The sequence below is a fragment of the Rhipicephalus microplus genome, chromosome 3 (genome assembly GCF_043290135.1).
Source record: "Rhipicephalus microplus isolate Deutch F79 chromosome 3, USDA_Rmic, whole genome shotgun sequence".
Lineage (NCBI taxonomy): Eukaryota > Metazoa > Arthropoda > Arachnida > Ixodida > Ixodidae > Rhipicephalus > Rhipicephalus microplus.
The window spans coordinates 32,858,091-32,881,923 of NC_134702.1; the positions used below are offsets into that span (position 1 = coordinate 32,858,091).

Sequence of the window (23,833 nt, forward strand, 5' to 3'; positions counted from 1 at the left end):
TATGTAATTTGATGTTCTTAATTTTGTTGCTGTTCCTTTTGCTTGATCATTTATTGTTTGTTGAACAGGTGTCTAATTACGTAACTTTATGTTTTTTATTTCTGCTGTTTTTGTTCGTTTATTGTAACCACTCCTGCAATGTCTCAAACATGAGACAGCAGTATCTGTAAATTAAAAAAATAAAAAAAACTACAACAGAATCGTTCCGCTGAAAGCCCGAGGCGTAAGATTGTCCCAACCGCGAAATAAGCAAACGCACACGTGAGCGTCCACCCCGCCCTCTCTCCGCCGGGCAAAGTACGCGCGGAAGATGAGATCACGCGCCGCCGCGTCGTGACGATGTGGCGACGCCCGCTCGTTGCGCCATCTCGCTGGCAATGTTGAAAACATGATAGTTCACCACGACATGTTCATCACCAGTGGTAAGTAGTACATATGGATAGCTTGCCGTTTGAACGTTGAAGAAGGTGCTCCTTCGTGGCTCAGTGGCTAATTACGTCTAGCTTCAAGGATCTTCACCTTCAAGGTCGTGCCAGTGGGAGATTTCTCCTGTTGTTGAACAATACCAATCCGCAAAGTGCGCGTTAACTGAAAGCAGACTGCGCGTCTCTGCGTCCAAATGGAGTCCCCTGACTCTCATTGTCCATGAACAGCGATTGGCATGTTCTAGTAGAAAACACCAGTCCATCACTGCGAGCTCTGCGCCTCCCCAGGTTTTTCTCCTGCGCAACGCCGCCATGAGCGCCAACGTCAACGCTGCCGCCAGCGTAAGCGTTAGCGCCCGCTGCTTCGCATCTACGTATGGTTCCCTTCAGCGGGACATGACGTAATGTTTTGTTATGACACTCACCTCACATGCTCACACATGCAAAGTAAGGTGGAATGAAAGAAAGAGACAGCACCCCACCTAAACTTGATTTAATTTTTAAGGAGAACTAATTTGCATAGCTAATTCAGTTTCCGCCGTGGTGAGTGCAAACAATAAGGTCGCCGAATCCAATGCTCAATATGCAGACAAAAAAAACAGAAAACTCAAGGTGATGCTAAGATACGTGCCGCATGAAACGCTGCTCGTTTTGTCTCATTACCTTCCTCCTGAGTCAGCAAAAGAAAAACGGGGCGCTATCGCACCTGCCTAGCAAAATAGATAAAGCGAACCTGCGCTCTTGCTCGGCCACCTAAACATATCCTGAGTGCCCGGAACAGTTTGCGCAGCAAATACGGTTCATCCACGTGCAAGTTTTTCGTTTGCTTCCAGAGCAAACGTTCTAGTGTGCCGTTGTTCGTCCTCACGGCTTCATACACTTTTCCTTTCATGCTAAAGAGAAGTCACGCAATCTGTTGTTGAGTTTCAACTGTTACCAGCTTTTTACAAGCCTGGCCCACCGTAATGTATGTAGGCATTGCAGGATAAACTAAATAAAAGCAGTGGACCACGTTAGCTTTTAATTATAATAGGGATCTCGCATCATAAAACCGCAATATGATTATCAGAGACGCCGTATTGGTGGGCTCCAGCTTTTCCGACCTCCTGCGGTTCCTTAACGTGCACCGAAAAGCACACGGGCTCGTAGCATTTCGCCTCTATTGGAGGGCGACCCCAACGGCGGCTTTTCACGACCTTTGACCTTCGGGTCGGCAGCCACGCAGCGTGACCACTAGACCACCTCGGGAGGTCACGTGCTTTAGAAATATGAAGATACTCCAACTTCGAAAATACGCTCACTGAAATAGAAGATGTGAGTGAGCAAGCGAGTGAGTGAGTGAATGAGTGAGTGAGTGTAAGTGAGTGAGCGTCAGCAAGTTTGCGTGTATCTGCGTTTGCAAAAAGGTGACAGCGAGAGTAAATAAGAATGAAAGAAGGGCCGAGAAGTAATCAACCAGGACATAGCCCGATAAGTTACCCTGCAGAGGAGGAGGAAGAAGAGAGAAAAAAGTCACTCTTTCAGCCGGCGTAACAGTTCCGCGTTTGACGTCACAAACGCTATCAGCCCGGTATCTTCGACAATATGAAAAAAAAAAAAACAGCGCTTTCTTTTTCTGTTCGGAACGATGACGGGCAGCCGCGCGGTATCTTCTATTTAGCGCAGTACGCAGGTGAAGCCTCTCTTTTGAGTAAGCCGGAGCAATAACACTGAAAGGTGCCCAGTAGTGCATAAAAGAAATTCTCAAATACTCACCAGCACTGCGAACAACAGGATAGTCCCGATATTGCTAAAGAAGGCACTGTCGTGAAGAGAATATGCAGACTCCAGGATGATTCTGTAAAGCATATAAGAAAAAAAAAAGGTGGGGGGCGGATAAGATTTTTCAATGCGTTCAGTAAAACAGAAAGAAAAAATCGGAAGTTCTAAAGACACCCCCAAGGAAAGAACATTTTCTGCCGTTGTCAAACAGGAAAACGAATAGTTTGATATTGCAGGAGCTTCGATTTACTTTTCAGTTCCTTTTCTTGAATGAGATGGTCAAATTTAGTTTTTTTTCCTTCTTTGTTACTACCGTGATCTTGGACTAGTCTTCTACCTCGACTGCCAGCAGCAAAATGTTTCCTCCGGAACGTTCACAGTACTGTTTACCCAGACATATCCCCCCCCCCCATTTTTATATTACCCCACGCATCGCAGCTACATACGGGTTTCTGTGTTGATAGTCTGGCCTTGCTAAAAAAAAAAACACTTCTTTTTAATTTCGAGAAAATTAAGTAACTGTAAGTTTAAGTTTCTGTCACTGAGACGTTTGAAACGAAATAACGATTCAACACTTCATGTGGCAAACTGTAGCTCCAACTACAAGAAAAAGGAAAAACATGTGCAATATAAACTACAAATACTACAAGGTTCATGGAATTTCGACGTATGAATCTGGGCCGTAGCCAGAAGTGGGGAAGAGCAGCCCTAGCCCCCCTCCCCCTCACTTGAAATCATGATAGAGGGGCGTGCTTTGCTAAAAACAAATGATAATGGATATTTTTTTTTTCATAATATCAAGGCCTTCAGCAAATGACCCCCTCCCTCTTCTTTTAGCAAAAAAAAAAAATGCCGACTATGGGCCTAGAAAGAATACTAAACCTGCTCAGACACGAGAAGTATGAGAACACTGAACTCTGTTCTTGTAGGCAATTGTATTTCATAAACGGTATCCCTGTGCAGTGCAAAAATGAGTATGTGAGAAAATTCCAGGCAACTCGTAAAGGTGCCGGCTGCTTTGATCCAACGTTGGGATGTAATGAAAAAAAAAAACATTTTTTTTTTTGTCCCGCAGATCGTGCTCAGCGCGTAGCGGGCATCTACCACGTACGGACGAACCGGGAATGGCCGCCTAGTGGTCAGCTGGACGGCCCATTGCTCGTCGGCAAGAAGCGAGATCTTGAGGGGCCTTCTTTAATCGAAAATACTTTACGATCAACGTTGAAATACCGTTAAAATGTTTTGTGGTTCATATAAGTTATTTCGCCAATACAAGTTTTTCTGAACGTATTCGTGCTAACTATAACTGTTCCGCAACCTCTAGATTGTTGCTCATCACCCCATAATAGGTCACAGAAATTATTTTAAAGAAAAAGAAAACACCTAAAAGAGAACACAAAGCTGATTTTTCACTCGGGACACGCTGATGTATCAGTACATGAGTTCAGAACGAAAATAATCGCTGTTGTTTGAAGCGTACTATCAAGAATGAAAGATTATGAGGGAAAAATGCGCGTGCGTTACAGGTACAAGCACGAACAAGATTGCCAGCTTGACTTTCTCCGAACACACACACACACACACACACACACACACACACACACACACACACACACACACACACACACACACACACACACACACACACACGCACGCACGCACGCACACGCACGCACGCACGCACACGCACGCACAGACACACACACACACACACACACACACACACACACACAAACAAACAAACCAACAAAGACAAAACACGTACCAGTCGTATTTTCGTTGAGTAACCTTGCATTTCGCAAAAATTACGAACGACAGAGACAAAATATTGACAAAGAAGCACAACGTCGAACTTTCAGGAAAAGAAATCATTTCCCTTCGTAAACGAGTTTCCTCAGGATGTCTGTATAAGCACTTCCGGAAATACGCGCGTGCTTCTGCGGTAATTGGCAATGGGGAACATCATAGTTAGGTGGATTAGAAAACTCAGAGAGAATAAAAAAAAGCTTTCCCAGAGTTTGCCGGAAAAAACAAAAATATCAGGTGAAGCATGAAGCACTACAGTCCGTGCTATAAAAACACAATTAGGAGTAAAACAAGTGAGTAAATACATGAAAGTCAGGAGTGTGAAACACTCGGTCCTCGTCATTTAACGGTGCTGACGAGCAAACCTCGAAACCACGCCCAGGTAGTGCTAGAACATGACCCGAGGAACTTTGTTCGCGAACGAAAACAGTCACCCCGTTTCCACCGAGCCAGACACGTAAAATTTGTTCAACCGAACGAAAACAATCTTCGAGCGGAAGCCCGGAGAAAATTGTTCGGTTCCGGGAAACTGCGGGTCTGGGTCTGGGTCTGCAATCGTCAATTTGAGAAAGAGAGAAAGAGAGAGAGTAAGACGGGTAATTTATACACCTCGGCAAAGGGCATCCTTCGTAGTAGTATCACGCCACTGGTTCGCTCGAGGAAAACGTCTCGCTGGAACGCACGTAACAAAACTTAGAGAAGATGGAAATAGAAGCGAGTTAATGTCAACGATATCGAACTTGTTAACGCGCGTATGCGAACCAGTGTGCGAGTGAGTGAGTAGAGTGAGAGTGAAGAGATCGCTGAGGTGGAGTGAACGGGTATAAAGTAGTAAAGAGAGCGGGTGAGTTAGAGTAATCGTTTGAATAATGCAAAGTGAGACAGACTTATGAGAGTGAGGCAGAGGATTGTGCAAGTGAAAAAGTGTAAAGCGTATGTGAGGGAGTAGAGAGAGCTATAGAGTGTAGTGTGTGAGTAGTAGAGTGTAGTGTGTGAGTGGTAGAGTGTAGTGTGTGAGTGGTAGAGTGTAGTGTGTGAGTGGTAGAGTGTAGTGTGTGAGTGGTAGAGTGTAGTGAGTGAGTAAGTGAGCGAGCGAGAAAGAAAGTGAGGGAGTATAGAGCGGAGTGCATGAATGAAGGAGTGTAGAATTAAGTGAGTGAGAAAACGCGTGAGCTATAGCGTAAGTAAATCGTCTGAATAAACAGATCAAGTAAATGCATAACACGGCACTGCCGAAATGGCAGCTGAGACGAGTTCGAAACGTGCGGTGTTCTGCCTCCACGATGAGCGAGCCGCGGCTTTTGCAACAACAACGACTCAACGAAATCCTCCACCAACGACGAGAACAAAAAAGGCACGAAACTCTTTAAATGCAGTATGTTCATATTTAATTATCAGCGAAAATTATCCATTACTCGAAATGCGTATAGTCTATTAAAGTCATTTTCGCGCACTCCTTTAGCAAAGGAAGTGTGTTACGCAAAACAACGAAATGCGATGCAACGATATTTCCAATTCGATGGAGAAGCGAGAATGACGTGCCGATAAAACTAATGGTCCCTTTTAGAGAAGTGGCGGGATTACAATATTAAAAGAAAATAACAAAACGAAGTCAATTAAAGTCCGAGAAACAAAGGGTGTAGTTCAGTTATTACGCAAAAATCACGCGTTCTTCGCACGAAGTGGGCGTTTTTCCGACGCGAAGCTATTTTCTGGGCTGTTTGAAAAGCTGGAATCAAATCATTACCTTGTGCAGTTGTATTTTCCCTTCTTGCAAGTTTTTTTTTTTTTTCACATAGCGACATCATGATGGTACGCACCGAACACCCATTTATATGTACTTTTTTCTTTCTGTAGAGCACACATAAGAGAGCTTTTAGAGAGCACCTGCATCCTAAATTACGCATTCGTAAACACGAATGAGGCACTGCGCGAGTAAATAAACTGATTGGCCATTACTGCTTCTTACTTAACTGAAATTACGTAGAACAAGGAAGCGAAGGAGGTATGCAACTATCACTTGAGGCGAGTGTGAAGGCGAACTGGAAATTTAAAAGATTTTGAGCGAAGCGATTCCCGGCTCAGTACGACTTCTATACGAGACGATTATTATGCAGGATAAAGGGCGTAACTGTGAACCACTGTATCCTTGTGGCTACCCAGGCTAAGATACACACATTCTGTTGATACGATACCGGGAAATACGATTACGCATCAAGTACGCTGAGGATGAATTTGTTACTCTTCGACAGTAGACTTTTCACGCTAACTAACTAACTAACTAACTAACTAACTAACTAACTAACTAACTAACTAACTAACTAACTAACTAACTAACTAACTAACTAACTAACTAACTAACTAACTAACTAACTAACTAACTAACTAACTAACTAACTAACTAACTAACTAACTAACTAACTAAGTAAGTAACTAACTATCTGACTAAATAAATAAAAAAGAATCCTCCCCTGTCGGTAAACGTGCTACTTCGTTAAGCTACAAGTGGTAGTCGACGCCTTATTTGGGAGAACCTCCTTTGTACCACTTCAGTATACGAAATTCTCGATCGATCTAATCAATAGACTCGATCCATCTTACATACGTGCCACATTTTGCGCAGTGGTTACGTCACTGCAACGCGCGAAATGTTAACTGCATAGCGACTGTTCGCGGAGAAGGCAACAAAACTCGGCTGGAAAACCATGATTACGAGTGTCTGACGGGTTAATAAAGGTGTTCACTTTTCTCACGTGAAGAGAAAGTGGCACCGCCTCGCTAGTCTCGTTTCTCAGGACTACAAATAAACGTCCTCCAACCATCCATATATCCCTGTCTGAACTAGCAAACTGCCTTCTCTTACTTTGTCAATAAGAGAGAGAGAGAGAGAGAGAGAGAGAGAGAGAGAGAGAGAGAGAGAGAGAGAGAGAGAAGAGAGTTTTAACTGCTGGTTCGATGTAAGAAAAAAAAAAGAAACACTCCCAAGGGGCTAAACTCTCTCTCTTTCCGTCCATTTCTCCCTCCCCTTGTCTCTTACACTACCATCGGTGTGCCAGTATGCTCCCCTTTTTTATAGCATTAAGTAACTACCATTTACGCTTCATCCAACTTACATGTTAGTTTCTCGTTGTTCCAAAAAAAAAAAAATCATTGATCTATAGTTCCAGACGTCTCCGCTGACGTCGAGCGTGCTGTCGCAACCATATCTCATTGTTGTCAACGCCAGACTCTTGCCAGACTCAAAAAGCGTTTGAGTGCCCCATGGGCGTTACGACACTATGCTGCCACTGCGCCATATAAACAAACACCAACGATAAGAGAGCACAACAAAGGCAGCGCGGCGACCGCGGTCGAAGTAAGGTTTTCAGCGAGAACAACTTTTGACCAAAACCGCCCCTTTATTTTATTCCTTTCTTTTCGTCTTCTTCCTGTTCTCGTTGTTTCGATTTCAGTTTGAGCGAAAAGACAGCAAGTATTGTTTACGTATCAGCCAAGGATTACCCAAATGGACGGAAGTTGATGTTGTTGTTCTTACTTTTGCAACGTCTAAGAACTTCTTATCGAGTGTGCGAAACTGGCTTGCACGACAACCCTATAATAGCGTGTAAGCACGCTTCCGTGGGTCTGTTGACGTATTTTGGAGCCGGCCGACGCCGGGGAAAGGAATAGAGTGCAAACATGAAAAAAAAAAAAAGGTACATACGTGGACGTTCGATAGAAGACCTCGAAAACCAACATCAAGTATTTTTTCAGCAAAATAAAAGACCTTAAAGTACGTTGAGCTGAGTGAGCAACGCTAACATGACCATTACGTTTAAACCCAAACATTGCTTTGGTTCCGTAATATACTAACACTCAGTAAAAAGGGACGAGGTTCTTGACTATTTTCCCGTCATTTTTCGACGTTTCTTCCGTTAAAAAATTGAAAACTATCAACAAATAGAAGCTTATTCGCTCACTTGCTAACTAACTAACTAACTAACTAACTAACTAACTAACTAACTAACTAACTAACTAACTAACTAACTAACTAACTAACTAACCAACTAACCAACTAACTAACTAACTAATTCATCTTTTCTAAATATCACCTTACAAAATACCGATTTTTACAGATAGAACGCTATTAACTTCTTTATAGGTGTGCTTAATTGCCGGTTGCCGAAGTGTTTGTCTCGATGACATTGAAAACCGGTATGGTCTCAAACAGGGATAAGAGAGAGCCGAAATACGGTACGAACCACAGCGTAAAGCTAGTGCTCCGTGTCATAGTAAAAATTACTGTTAAGGTGCCATTTACACTACGCGACCTCTCATTAAACATTTTTTTTTGTCAGACGAATGCACCAAAGACCAAGTAAACTCTCAGTTCATGCACATCGATTCACGAGACGTACAAATGGTAGCGTGAATTTTCGTGACACGCGACGGTTTTAGCTTAAGGTCGATTCGCATGAGAAATCTAAGGCTTTCGCCTTAAAATGTTTTACTTAACAAACGTTATCATAATATAGACTAATAGGCAGCGTCAAGATTGTTCTATAGAAAAAAAAATAGCAGAATATCCACGGGGTGTATGATGAAGAGCGGGGCGAAGCATCCGTTCGTCCATGCGCCCGTCTGTGTGACTGTCCGTGCGACCATCCGCCCGTCTGTGCGTGCGTCTGTGCGTGCGTCTGTGCGTGCGTCTGTTCGTGCGTCCGCACGTCCATCCGTGCGTCCGTCCCTGCGTTCGTCCATGTATCCACCCCTGCGTCTGGTCCATGCGTACATCCGTCCGTGCAGCCATCCGCGCATCCGTCCATGCATCTGTCTGTGTGTCCATTCGTGCTTCTATTCAACACTCCAAGTACCACCATCTCGCATCTTTTCATCATATATTCCGCATATAGAAGAACCGCCATCCAGCGGACATTCCACGGACTAAACAAGAGGTGGCACACGCACACTTTGTTACGGCTTGCGCTTCTTGTCTACTTCCCACCTTTAACCACCTCGAGTTCATGGTATATACTAGTTCGCTGTATTCATGGCGATGCGGCCCAACGCTTGCTAAACCTTTTTAAAACCAAGAAGGTTACGCCCAGCGAGTATAACGTAGCAACCCTTTCTTGTCAGATAGTGGTCAATGTACATGCCGATGGCTGCTAATGGGGAATGAGAGACAGGAGAATTCGGCTTTTAGTTAACGCGCACGCTGCGAGTTTTTTATTGTTCAACAACGTACAGAAGAAATCTCCCACCGGCACCACCTTGCAGGTCAAAGCGAAAGACTGGTTACGCACTACGACTACGACGAGGGACGAACGGGTGCCTCTTTACGGAGCTTCGCCCCTGAAAAAAAAAAAAAAGTGGGGCGTGGCACCTGTGATTCGTAAGATTCCTTGAGAGAAGGGTCTACGGGGGCACGAAACTTATGCATTGTTCTTGGACTGTGTTTGCTTATTGAGGGAGAAAAGGGGAAGGGGGCTAGATAATATTAGGGGAGAGCAGTCAGTCCCCCCCAAGCCCTCCCCCTCCCCCTCCGCCATGCGGCGTTGCACATGGCTATAGCAGAGGGCATTAGTGTATAATGAAGTTACCGATATTGCAAGAAGATAAAACGAAATGATTAAAAAAAAACGCACGTGTAAAGAGAGAAAGGCAGAAGTGCGGAGAAAAACAAGGCGGGTGTAACTTAAAGGGCCCCGAAACCTCTTCGAGTTCGAGGACGGGAGGATAAGATGTCGAGGCGACGACATCTTATCCCCCCTACTTATTTCTTCATAAAGCACCTGTACAATGTCAGCGGTAAGCGCTCAGCCTATCAGGATTTAGCACGCGTCGTCTGCACGCTGATACCTCCGCTTGCACAGTCGTAAACACACTGAATGGATTTATATCAGTTAATCGAGCACGATAGCCACGCGTGTCGAGAAAGAAAAGGCGCACGACTTCACGGCGAACCAGTGTAGGATATGAATGACAACTGCTATTCATATATTTATTGTATATATAAACAAATCGCGAGTACGCAGCCTAATGACGTCACGCGAATCATCGTTATAGAATCGCACCCAAAAGAGGAGAAATACCAAGAGGAAATAGCGCGCTCTTTTTTTTTTTTGTGTATGTGTGTGTAGTTTTAACGGCCGTTTATGGACCCTTTAACGGAAATGCAATAAAGAAGCGAAAGAAGAGTCGTTCTGGCACAAAAATAGGTTCAGAAACAACAAAGTACCTGCCGCTGCAGTCAATGCGCAAGGGACGCCATAATGGCGCTGCAGAACTTGCGTTATGCGAGGCCGTAAACAGATCAATTGGGAGTCCGGAGAGACCAGGCACCGCTGTAGAGGGATTCAGCGCGGATTTGGAAGGCCTTTGTTGCGCGCCGGCTGCGTCGTGCTTGGTAAATGCGAGAATAATAGGCACGTACGTTCGTTCTCAAGCAACAACAAAAGAAAAGAAAAAAAAATAAAAATAAAAAAGGAAGAAATGACAGAGCGTCCGCGTAACGAGAATAATACAAGGCCCTGACGGGATGCAACACTGCGCATATAAAAAAAGAAGAAACGGCTGTCATTAAAAAGAGAAAAAAGGAACACAAAAGGAGGCTTAGTTTTGCTTGCAACGGACCATTCGCAAAAATGCTACTGCGCATGCGCTGGCGAATATATACAGGTTGTCTATATTATCAAGCAGTGCGAATTATAAAAACGGGAACAGCGTGACAGTGCGCGTAGTTCCCAATATACTGTCGTGAAAACTACAATTTTTTGTTAATGAAAATATTTAGTTTTACGCAATTATGTTTGTAACTTCGATAGCACTCACCTAATTATCATGGTGTCAATGAGGCAGATGTAATTATATATATCAGACTGCTGTGCCTAGACTGTATATAGTGTTGTTTCTCCTGTCGCTACGTAAATAGGCTTCGTGAGATTTTCGCGAATTCTGGTATTAGTCAATAGGTGTGGCCGACGCTATACAACAACGCTAACAATCCCAAGCAACACATCATAAAGCACGACCTTTTTTTTTCTTTCTTTGTAAAACACACCTTTTTTGCCTTTTCGTTATTTCCCATTCTCTCTATGCACCGCAAAGCTCGCAGGTGATCAGGCTCTATACGCATATTCAAGAAGCAAATGCTGATGATGGGACAAAGAATTCAGATTATGAATAGTGGCCTTCTATTTTTTTTTCTGGCTAACAGCTTTTTAGTTTGTTCTTGTTAACCTTTTTTTCTGTCATTCGCTTTGATTAACGGGTGGTTGAATGTCGGTGTTTTTCCAGTGTTGTGGCCTTTTATTTTGTTTACTCTGGTTAACTGCATTCAGATAAACTTTTTTGTTGTTGACATATACGTTTCGGTTTTCTACATCTGCTGTAGACGCTGGGCGGCTGTTTACGGACGGAGGGACGTTGTGCGGTCTTAAAGGTGTTGCACCCTTAATAAATAAAGCACGACATTGGCGCAGTAATTTCTTAAAAGCCATCGTCTTGCTCGCACACATTAACTCGAATGTAGAGGGAAGAAACGGCATCAAAGCGAGAGAAACATTCTGTGAACGAAACTATTTTTTTTCTTTGGAGGTGTCCCAGCCGCAAAGACTGCTAATGGATTACACTAAAAACCTTCGATTGGAAAGAAAAGTACTTGAATACAGAGTTTCATTTCGTTAACGCTGAAGCTTTACATGTTAGGGCCATGTTTTCATGCAAATTCAATAAATAAATTAATAAATGAATAAATAAAACTAACTATTCACCCGTTGTTAGCGTTTTTATTGATATAGATTATAGGGTATAATAATGTCAAATTAGCACTGGTAGTGTTTTTTCACGTGACATAGATAACCAACGCGTGAAAATATATCTTAAAAACAGATAGAAAAACACAGGCCACAGTTCTGAATATTTGATAAAGTCCTTACACGTGTAAAAAAATGCACTGCTGAAATTCATACCACTCTTGTGAACAACGTAAATTGCACAAAGAAGTTTGCGAATGGGCAACTAAGTCCCGCACGTGTATACATAACAAAGAACACGAACAAAGCATCACAATATTCATCGCGATTCGTTTCGCATGTATGCACTTCAACCAAGATGCTAAGGCAAAATAAATAATTTAGTTCAATAAACGTTTAGCGTATTTTTAAATATTTTTCCGATGTTTATTTACCACAGGGTTAAACGTTATAAATTATTTAATTTTTGTGGCATCGTTGTTGGCCGAGATTTTTTTTTTCCCGCAGTTAAAGTACGTAGTGAAGGGCGTCCCAACTACCCTAGTTTGCTCGTAGTCTCCTGGGGCTCCTCCTACTTGGGAAAGCGGCGGTCATCGCATAAATAACCGACTTCGAGGAATAGGTTCGCATGCTTAGCCGTTCAATTCCTCCGCCTAAATTTTTATCCCTGCTTCAGTGCGGCGTGCTTGATTCTAAGCGGTCGAACCGTTATATGTTTTACAAGCATTTTGAAATGCACGAAACATTCATATGTTGTTTTTTTTATTTCTTTCTGAGCTATGGTTTCTAGTGGTAAAACATATTATTGACTGAAGTGAGGAAAAGAAGCATTCCACAGGAGTAAAAAAAAAATAGTATCGACAAATTCATGCATGCACTTCACTCTTTCACAATTTGCACAAATAAGAAAAAAAATGAACGGAAAGGAACCTTCCAGGGAATAACATCAAAAGGTCACACCAGACGCACAGATTGAAATGCATGTAAAAATTATGAAATACCGAAAGTGGTACTCACGGAGGAAGCAGGAAAAGGAAAAACAGGTCCGGCGAGAAGTTGGGCACGTAGTCCGAGTGCGTAACACTGCAATAGAAATAAAAACACACTAAACATTAATGAACAAACATCTTACCAAGTTATTTCTTTGTATTTATTTATAAAAAACATGGCAATGTGGGCTGCGTTGAAGCCAGCAATCTCATCAACATTATAATAATAGTATTGAAGAAACACACAAGACAAACAAAAAATATACAGCGAATAAAATAACTGTAGAAGAGAAAAATAATCAGACCATTATGTATATATATATATATATATATATATATATATATATATATATATATATATATATATATATATATATATATATATATATATATATACGATATGCGTAGTGTCAAGAATGAGCAGATTTTAGAGGAATAGTCCAGCATACACACTGGGTGGTCCCACAATTTACCGCGGATAGAGTTCACATAGAAAGTTTCAAAACGCTACTTCTAGAGCACCCGGCACACAAATACAGGAAAGGCCTTTGTGCACGCGCTTGACCTTGAAACTCAGCCAAGGTCAACGCCGGCGAAACACCTTCAGGGAACGCTAGCGAGGCGCAATCGCGAAAACGAAAAGTGCATCAAGGTGGCGCCTTCGTGCCACCACGCTTTATTTATTTATTTATTTATTTATTTATTTATTTTACCCTCAGGGTACACAGTACATTTCAGAGGGGAAGGGCATGCACAACAATAAAAAAACAAGGAATACAAAGCAAATGGCATAAAAATGTCACTAATTGGGGTACAAAGATTATTAATCCTAACAACTCACATCATAATAAAGCAAATGATAACACTAATTTTATTTTTATTACATGGTGAAGGCACAAAGCAATACAAATAAACTGTTCAACAAACATATAGGGGATAATTAGGTAATCATTGCTTTAAGGACATTCTTGAATTGAATCCATTGTGCACTTTCTTACAGCGCAACACCAGAAACAATACAGGACAGGGAAGGAGTAAAAGAGAAAGAAAAGACGGCGCTCTTTTACTCCTTCCCTGTCCTGTATTGTTTCTGGTGTTGCACTGTAAGAAAGTTCACGATGGATCCTAACCAACTGGCCCAACTTACCGTCTTACTTGAATTGAATGGATTCATTGATGCTTGTTAGTGATGCAGGCAGGGAATTCCATTCATTACAAGTTCTTGGGAGATACGATTTGACATATGTTACTGTGTTGCAATGGGGGACTGTGACCTAAAAGCCCTGAAAGACCTTCAGAGGCACTGGCTGCGTCCATGTTCACACCGCGATCGCACCGACAGTCCCGGCGGGGTCAAATAGAGCTTGCGTGATGTCTTGCGTTAGAACGCGTTGGCTACCTTGACACTGCGTGAAGCCGAAGCGCGCAGACTTCTCGTCGTCTTTGTGTAAACAAAAGTACGCAAGTTGAATCTCGGCAAACCAATCTTTTTTTTTTTTCCAAAGCAAGCAAAACCGAGCTATCGCTCAACCAAATCTGGTTTAAACACTTTCAACCACGGTACACGGCATTTTTTTTTTCGTTTTCGTTTTTCAGTTTTTCTTCAACACGTTTAAATAAAATGCGGAGTTGGCACTGAGTCGCGAGAGTTTGAACAGCGAAGCATGGACCCGTCGCCGCTCCCTGGGCAACCTATATTCTCGATTTCTCTCCATTTCTCCTGTGAGATGGGTGGCCTTTCTTTCTCTGTAGCTTCCTTCCTTCCTTCCTTTTCCTTCCTTCCTTCCTTCCTTCCTTCCTTCCTTCCTTCCTTTCTCCCCTGTTTCCTTCCTTCCTTCCTTCCTTCCTTCCTTTCTCCCCTGTTTCCTTCCTTCCTTCCTTCCTTCCTTCCTTCCTTCCTTCCTTCCTTCCTTTCTTTCTTTCTTTCTTTCTTTCTTTCTTTCTTTCTTTCTTTCTTTCTTTTCATTCCTTCCTTCCCTACTTCGTTTCTTTTCCTCCCCTTTCCCTTTCTTTTCCTTCTTTCCTTCTTTCCGTTTCCTTCTTTCCTTTTTTCCTTCATTTCTCCCCTGTTTTACTTCCTTCCCCTTCCTTTCCTTCTTTCCATCTTTCCTTCTTTCCTTTTCCTTCCTTCCTTCTTTTCCGTACAACCACGATGCTGCCAATCACCCCATGGTCACCTTCGGCAATATGGTGTAATTTTTTAATTATTATTCATCATCACACTTCAGTTTTACAAGAACCAGTTTAAGAACGCGTAATATCGCTACAAGCCACCGTTGTACAGACACTGAAACGTTTGCAGCTCCCCATTCGGGAACCGGCATCCCACCATAAGAGACATACAAAATAAATGAAAGAAAGAAAACGCATAAAAATGGTTTCCACCTGCGCAATTGAACTCCGAAATCAAGGTTCTTTCAGTGGGGCTTTATTCTAAACGCTGACGGGTGCCGCGCATGAGGTAAGCGGTACTAGCCGTGAGTCGAGTCGCGTCTTCGTATAATTCGTTATGCACCAAACTTTCGCAATTTACCGGCTTTGAAACTTCATCGAGATGAAAGTCTCGTAAGCTCATGGAAATAGGAGCACGCGGCCCATCTGCGGAGACGGAGCCGTAAGCTTCCCCAAATGTTCTCTGTATATCTCTGTGCTTTTATTTTGAATTTAGTTTTATAGATCGTCGAGCCTAGCCGAGTGAATAATCCTTCGCTAATATCGATTATATCGTCTCAATCTCACCGCCGGCGTTTGGGTGTTTGCACAGCCGATCACTGTCTCGTTTCGACACACACAAAAAAATCTGAATACTTTGCCGTAAGGAAGGACTTTGTCGAACTTTGTCACAGGAAAACGAGGGAGTCACAATGGTTTGGTAGTCTTCCAGTTACTGCAACCGATGCGGCGAACGAAAACGTTGGGAAACTGTCGCTCACGCTTGGCTAACTACGTCCGCCTAAGGAAACTTCATCTGAGGCATCTACAAAAAAGAGACAAAGATAAAAAAAATTGGCCCCGAATTTACATGTTACACTGCAAATGTCGTTGAAAGACCTTGCGTTTGGAGAGAGTGAACAAAACGTTTATTTGATGTTTTGCGCAAGAAAATCCGTGAATGGTATTCTGGGGGCGCTGCGCTTGAGTGCCTCGAACGTGTAGCAGAGGCGAACGAGCGCCATCTGGCAGTTATCTTCGAAAACGAAGGCGTGCGCCCCCGCGGAGAAAGATGCGCGTCTGTCTCGCAGGTGATAAGGTGTAGAACGCTAAGCGACGGGTAGGTGCCACCACCATGACGTCTTAGCAAAGCGTTGGAAACACTTAGCTTTTTGAGCATCGCGTTGCACTGTCAGCGCATCGCGATAAACTTTACAGTCCTTAGAGTTACTTGTGCGTGCCTCTATTAGTATAAAGGCAGACATACAATACATCGACGTGTTGTTACGGTGCCTCAGATATGCACCATAATTGCTTTTTAACTGACAATCGCACAACTACGAACGCTAAGTTTGGTCGGCCGTTTGAGCGCTAAATGGGGTCGGCCGTTAGGTGCGGTTTTATGTATCGTTAAGGGCGGACAAACAGACAAATGTACAGACAGACAGACAGACCAAAATTATTCTGTCGAAAGTCCCCTAGAAAGACTATCGTCTTTAAAAGGCCGAAAGGTTAATTAGATATTAGAATTCGGTTAGTTTCTCTGCACTGTGTGCCGAAATAGAGGTTACAAGGAAGAAAGTGTGCTCGCGCATGCACGCCCCCCCCCCTTCTTTACACACACACACACACACACACACACACACACACACACACACACACACACACACACACACACACACACACACACACACACACACACACACACACACGCACACACACACACGCACGCACGCACACACGCACACGCACACGCACTAACACACACACACACACACTAACACGCACACACACACACACACACACAGGAAAAGAACACAAATAAAAGCCGTTGCGGCAATCGTCGTCCAGAGATACCGGCGGGCCGCAATAATCACATCAGCGCTTGCACGTCCTTCTACGACATTGTATCATGTCGATGTACTAGAATTTTCTCTTCCGACATAGGTCGGTCGTCTGACTTGCAGATCGCGTTGCAACGAGATGTGCACTACACTGTGTAAAATCTCAAAATATGCGTCGCGCAGTCATTGCTTCACTGATGCAGTGACCGCAGGCTGCAGTGTCGGGAGTCCCAATGCGGAACGCATGGGTGCTGGTAAACGCACACCTACAGAAATCGGCCGAAAAGCCGGCGCCCTAACTCAAAACTGACCACTGCCGTTCGGAATAATCGCATTGAAATAAATTCTTCACAGTTTAAATCTCCTGAAATCTTCTTCAACTTTCTCCTTAAACATGGAGTAAAGCCTCCAACACTTTCAGGGAAGAATAGGAAGTGCGCCGGCTCACTAGAGCTGAATAAAATTTCCTCGTCGGCCGGGAAGGGGAACGCCAATCGTATCTCTCTCTGTCTCCTATTTATACATACAGGGTGTCCCACGTAAATTTAGCCAGAGTTTAAAAATGTTCAGGAACACGTAATTATGACGGGACCAAATGCATGTTTGCTCACCGTTGCCTGGAGTTAGTCAGACTATATTTTGTGTTTTCAAATATTGAATTGTAAACATTCGACAGAAGTCTGTTGGTTGGTTGGGTTGGGTTGGGTATGCGACGGCCATCCTCGAAAGCGAGCCAAACTGGAGGAGAAAGTTGTTACTTGAGTCGTGGCACATTCAGGGAACAGCCCACAATATCAACCGTTCTCTCGGAACCGTTCCCCCAGTGTACACACACGGACTGCGCTTTACGGCAAAACGAGAGAGAGAGAGAGAGAGAGAGAGAGAGAGAGAGAGAGAGAGAGGTCATTAGCCACCCCTCAGTGCTTTGGAGACGCTGCTGCTACGTAGCCTACGCAGTCACCCCTGAAGAAGGAACCAAGCCAGTTCCGAAACGTCGGGTCTCTTAAAGACTTTTGGTTGGAGCCTATATCCTCTCACAGTTTTCCAATATTGTTTAAATAAATATGTTTAATTAACTAACTTTTCAAGAAACGAAGATGGATAAAAAATTTCAGCGAGAAAGATGTACATCAGTTTGCAAAACGTCCAAATAGATCGTTTTGAGCTGTATATCTGTTAAGCATTATTGTTTTCCTGCTAATTACAAATGCCCGCGAAATAAAAAAAATACCCCATGACGAACCCCCTCGCGCGTCAGTGCGCACGATGATTCTAGTGCTCCCTAACGTTCCGCGTACGAAGGACACGCTTCCCTCGCAACGCTTCATGAGAGCGATAAGCAGTCACAGCGGTTATCGTTCTTGTGGCCGATAACAAAACGTGTTCATCGTAAACCTACCACCATCGTGGCGGCCCTGCATAGACAGCACAATGGGCCAAATGACATGGTCGTTCGTACGCGGAACGTAAGGAAGCACTAGAATCATCGTGTGCAGTGACGCGCGAGCGGGTTAGTCACGTTGTAGTTTTTTTTATTTCGCAGGCATTTGTTTTGAGCGGAACAAGACTAGTACTTGACAGATATAAAGCCCAAAACTATCTATTTGAACGTTTTGCAAACCGATCTACAACTTTCTCATTGAAATTTTTTATCCATCTTCGTTCCTTCAAAAGTTGGTGAATTAAACAGATCTGATTCAACAATATATGAGAACACAAAAATTAGTTTGACTAACTCCAGGCAATGGTGAGCAACATGCACTTGGTGGCGTCGTAATTACGTGCTCCGGCATATTTCCATACTCTGGGTAAAGTTACGTGGGACACTTTGTGTATGTGTGTATATATATATATATATATATATATATATATATATATATATATATATATATATATATATATATATATATATATATATATATAGGCCTAAACGTCGAAATAAACCACGTTGTGACCGCTCACGGAAGATCTACTTGACTACTTGCAACGCTACGGCCACTCAACCACCAAGCCTGCCCATAAATAAATAAATATATATATATATATATATATATATATATATATATATATATATATATATATATATATATATATATATATATATATATATATATATATATATATATATATATATATATAATCATTGTATTTAAGATAATCATTCATAAACGTTGCACTTTCTTAGAAATAAGCTCTAACGCTAAGAAATAATCAAACAGTAAAAGGACGTGACGTGGTAGTAGCATTATACAAGAAGTAGATCGCAGGAGTACTGGAAATGGGAAGCAACCAAGCATGTTACTGCAGATCTGTTGAGTGGGGGGGGGGGGCGCACATTTGGCACCCACACACTTCCATAAGTACTTTAGAGTTCGCGCACACGGAGTGGCATACGCGCCAGCGATGCTACGTCGCCTAAGTAAGATATTGGTGACTTGGGAGAAAGCACCGCTTCCGCGAGGAAGACCCAACACTGATTCGAACCGAGAAGCAGCGAACCATTTAACGAGTCGTCTTGTACTACACTTACTATGTACCATTTATCGCTAAAAAACGCAAACAGAACAATACCTGCTTGTTAGATTGTTTCATTTATTTGTATTGCTTCTCACTTTTTTATTACTTCTTTTTAAACTCCGCAAAGGCAGAAAGTGCCGTTCAGGAACGAAGACACGAAACACAAATGACCGCTGTTAGTTTGGATGGTCGTCGTACGTTTGGCTCATTTGCTGCGGCCATTTACGTAACTCGCTCGATTTCGAACACCGGCGAGAACGTCGAATTTGCGCAAATGAGCTTTCTAAGTAATTCCACAAGTCGTTCATAGCTAGCGTTTCCAAAGTGTACATACTCAGGAGAAACTCTTACATATATACATCGCAAAGCGAATAGAAAGTCTGTTAGCTAAATGAATGTACGTTCTTTCCTTCCACCCCTTTCCTGCGTAAGGCTGTCGTTATCGAAGTTGCCTCTCGTCAGCATTTTTCATCCTTGCTTATATCCCTCCTCCTATCCATTCTTATCCTCCTCCCAATCACCAGAATCACCGGCATAATCATAATCATTATCATCCCGTTTTATGTCCGCGGAAGAACGAGGGCCTCTCCCAACACCTTTAATTTATGTCGTGTTATCTTTTTTTTTCGTCGGCGGTGATGCAATGCCATAATTTTTCTGCATTTTTTGTGATAGTTTACGCTCATCTAAGCGTAAACGACGCACATAAAATAAAGAAAGAAATGGGGGGGGGGGGGGAGTTACAACACCTATTTAAACGATTAAGCCACTCGGGGACGCGAGACCATGTATACGATAACCGGACGTGGTGGCTGCATTCCGGAGGTGACGGAGTTGTAATAATAAAGTAATTTAACGACAGATAGCGTATAAAGCTTTCATAATTGGGATGGCGGGAAGTTAAAGATGGCGCAAGTTCAACTAGGCCCCCGCGGCACGTACTATGCCCCTAGTTAAACCAAAGAATTATAAATTATGCTCTGGCTTTGCTAGGTTGTCTCACTGGAACTTTTCAACGTTCGTTTATCTGAACTTGTTCTTACGAATTTCTCCCACATTGAAAGATAGATTCAAGTTTTTTAGACCGGATGTATGTCTGGACGTGCATGGCCCTAGCAGACATTGTGCATTTCAACGGTGGCAACTGGTAGTGCGCTCAATAACTGTCCTCATAATACTGTTGTACTTTTGTGTTTCACATAAAATGATAGTGGTATTAATAGTGGGTGTAGACATCAAAACGCTTTTTACTACGATATAGCGCATGTAACATCTATAAGTTGCCTCTAGTCGTCCACATTTCAATCAAACAGTTAATTATTAATTAATTAATTAATTAATTAATTAATTAATTAATTAATCGATCAATGTCAGTCAATTCTTAGACCCGCGTACTACGTTATTCAGGATGTCTCCTGGCAGCCGAATACTGCGCAATGACACTTGCATCGAACCAGCAGTCGGGTTTTCTCCACTGCGCGTGCATTCCATGCAAGTTTGAAAACTGGCTTAAGTGTTGTACTGAACAGCGCCTGTCATGGGTTCACGTAGTGCTACTACGTCGTCGAGAAAATAAATAAATAAATAAATAAATAAGTAAGATAACAATAAAACGAGAACAAGAAACGATGATCACTCACTGTGCGATTCCACCGACCATTGTACCCAGGACAATCAGCATACTGCAAAAAAGAAAAGAGAGTAGGAAGAAGCAAATTCGATATACGCAACGTCACAAACGGGGGTGACACGGTATTTTTGCCCTCTTATCCGAGAAAAGTGCTCAGGAAGCGTTGGCTCATAATTTATTCAACGCTACCATTTGATTCCCTCACAGTCCCACGTCAGCTACAAAAGACAGTTTCTCTTTTTACTCGATTAGATGAGTTTTCTTTCGTTAAGCTATAGAAGCAGGATGCATCTGTCTTCGTATTCCGTTATTGCGATCCGATTGTGCAAAAATCAGCTTGTGATATATACCACTTCCATGCTGCAATGACGTGGCGGGTATGCTTTAGTCTAGTAGAATAACGGCTCGATGGGCTAGTTGGTTAGCGATATGATGAAGTATGTCGGCACCATGGCAACGAATATAATACAGGACAACGCTGCACTCATAATTTAGGTACAGCGGATGTCCTGTCTTCCTCTTGTCCTTTGTATTCGTTAGCGCGCTGCCGCAATACTTGAGTATGCTTAGCCCATATACTTGGACGACGTCGTGTTTCAATGAATTCTCCATGAACAACAACATTTGTTGGTTCATATTTGAAAGGCCAGTTGGTATGTGCAAATGGTACACAAGGTGAGACCGAAAAAACATGAACAATCACGAACTTGTATCTCCTAATGTTTCCAAGACTCGGAAATTAGACTCTGTCAGTGTTCTTATTTATTTCTTCCTATGGTGTCCTTATGAACACTAATCAACCTTGAGGGACAGCGCGGAAGGAACGAGCAACTGAAACCAGCCGCTTAAAGTTCGAAACTTGTGTTCAGAGAGTGAAGTTCCGCGTGTGTTTCTTTCTACGTGCTCCTATTCCTCGCTGCTTGCAGTCTGAACCAAGCTCTAAAAAGCGCTAATCGACTTTAGGGGCTCACGTTTCTCCGGCCCATCGTCTGCACTTAGTGTGCCTGCCACGGGTAGGACGACCGGGTCGGAGACAGGGGGCCGACTGCTGAGCGGTTTTTAAAACATCCGAACTTCTCACTCGGTACAGAAGCCTCTTCAAGATGAATTATTTAGGTATCACCTAACTATCCACAAGGCTGACACGCCGAGGTTTACCCCCCGAGTGGACGTGCGAGGAAATCAATCCATTACGCAATTCCGCAAGTGATCGCAAACATTTTTTTTGTCACTGAAGCAATTAGACTAACGACTACTGTGGTCGCAAATCTCTGAGTTGAAGAGCCCATCTGTGTTTTCTAGATGACACTTTCCAGGCACTCACGAAACTTACGAAAGTTCTTTTCCTTCGACACCGTTCTTTGAAAGCAACAACAAAGAAAAAAGAATAACACTAAGCACAAGGCAAGAACGTTTAATTTTGAAAATAAACCATTTTAGTGACCTGAGAAGTTTAGAAGGCTCCCCAAAGATGTGCTTAATGAATGAACAGTCACCAACCTGATTTAAAATGAAGCGCGCCACGTCACTCATTAACTCGACGAGTTCCTTTCGCAAAATGGTTTAGCGCAGCTAAAGCGCAGAGTCATGCAACAAAATGTATAACCAACAACGGAAAAATTAACAACTGACAGTTTGAAAGAGTTCTCTTTAAACTACAGCGCATGTGTGCGCGCTCGTCACCTTCTTTTCTATAGAAGTTCATTCGGGTCAAATGAGTACTTAAGGGTCCGCATAGAGCCTTTAGCTCATCCGAAGAACTACGAACCACGTTGACTAGATTCTTTTCAAAGGAAAACGCGCGATTAGGGGACGAGGGAGCAGATCAGTTAGTCAAGGTATGTGCCTCTTTAATCACGGGCGCATCAGGTGCCTCAATGCGCGTCCGCAAGTTTCATTGCCCTCGTCACTTGAAAGATTAGCGTTCAGGAGAAGGAATAAACGTTCATTTTGAAACATTGTATCACACAGGCTCCAATTCAAGTTTAGGTGGGATGTCACCTTATTCCGGAAACCCTCAGGGCTTAACTGCCTCGTTGGCCTTCACCTCACTTTCGAAGTCCGTATTTTCAAAGTGCGACGGGCCTAAAGCTCAAAGTTGGTGCGAGTGTCTAAAGTTAGTGAATGGCTAGAACCAAGTGAAAATTAATAGCTATCTTCGGCTTTGAAAATATGATGAGCTTCTACAATCTCACGTGCGGTAGGTACAGGAAAAGCACTACACGTGAGATTGTAGAGGCTCATCTTATTTTCAAAGCCGAAGATAGCTGTCTTTTCAAGGCGTCTGTGGCGTTACACAAAGCAGAAATTGTGTACCTCTTTGCGCACATTAGGTCTTTCCTGCAGGTCAATCTCGCACACGTGGATTTATTGCTTCTTATACTTTGTCCTTTTTCAATAGATTTTCAATCATTATTACGCGCTTGTGTTGTTAGTTTCTTCTTTAGTCTACGTTTCTCGCGTAGCTTTACTCATAATTCATTACGAGCTCGCCCAACAGTCTGTTCTTTCAAGCATTCGCTTGGCGTCAGGTCACACTTGCTCAGTGCTCAGCGCTCAGTGGAAGTCAGCAGCGGTAGTAAAAAATCCCCAAACTGGATGGAAGAGACTAATCTAGAAACCCTTTAGTGATCTGCGACTGAAAGTAATGTTTGCATGCGCGCGATCATTGGATGGTCGGGTGACGACTCTAAACCATTCGTGCGTAAGCGTACACATCCAAGAGCTTACAGGGTCGTCGTCGAAGGAGGCTTCTCCACTGTTACACTGCATGCGTGGCAAAGCCAACTTCCGTGATTCGGTTTTTTTCCCCGCAGGTTTTCACGAGTTTTCGAATAATAATAATAATAATAATAATAATAATAATAATAATAATAATAATAATAATAATAATAATAATAATAATAATAATAATAATAATAATAATAATAATAATAATAATAATAATAATAATAATAATAATAATAATAGTTGC

The 23,833-nt window shown here is 42.8% G+C and overlaps 1 protein-coding gene across 6 annotated transcripts in view; it reads right to left on the reverse strand.

The window, feature by feature from the left end:
• The window catches only part of LOC119176890 (uncharacterized), a 326,865-nt gene that overhangs the window by 89,606 nt on the left and 213,426 nt on the right, over positions 1 to 23,833 (reverse strand). For all 6 annotated transcript variants that reach the window (XM_037428242.2, XM_037428235.2, XM_075889209.1 and 3 more), the window contains exons 6-8: positions 20,870 to 20,911; positions 12,746 to 12,811; positions 2,181 to 2,262 (exon numbers count right to left, since the gene is read on the reverse strand). In XM_037428242.2, the coding sequence (XP_037284139.2) occupies positions 2,181 to 2,262; positions 12,746 to 12,811; positions 20,870 to 20,911 (190 nt within the window). The remainder of the gene's footprint in view (positions 1 to 2,180; positions 2,263 to 12,745; positions 12,812 to 20,869; positions 20,912 to 23,833) is intronic.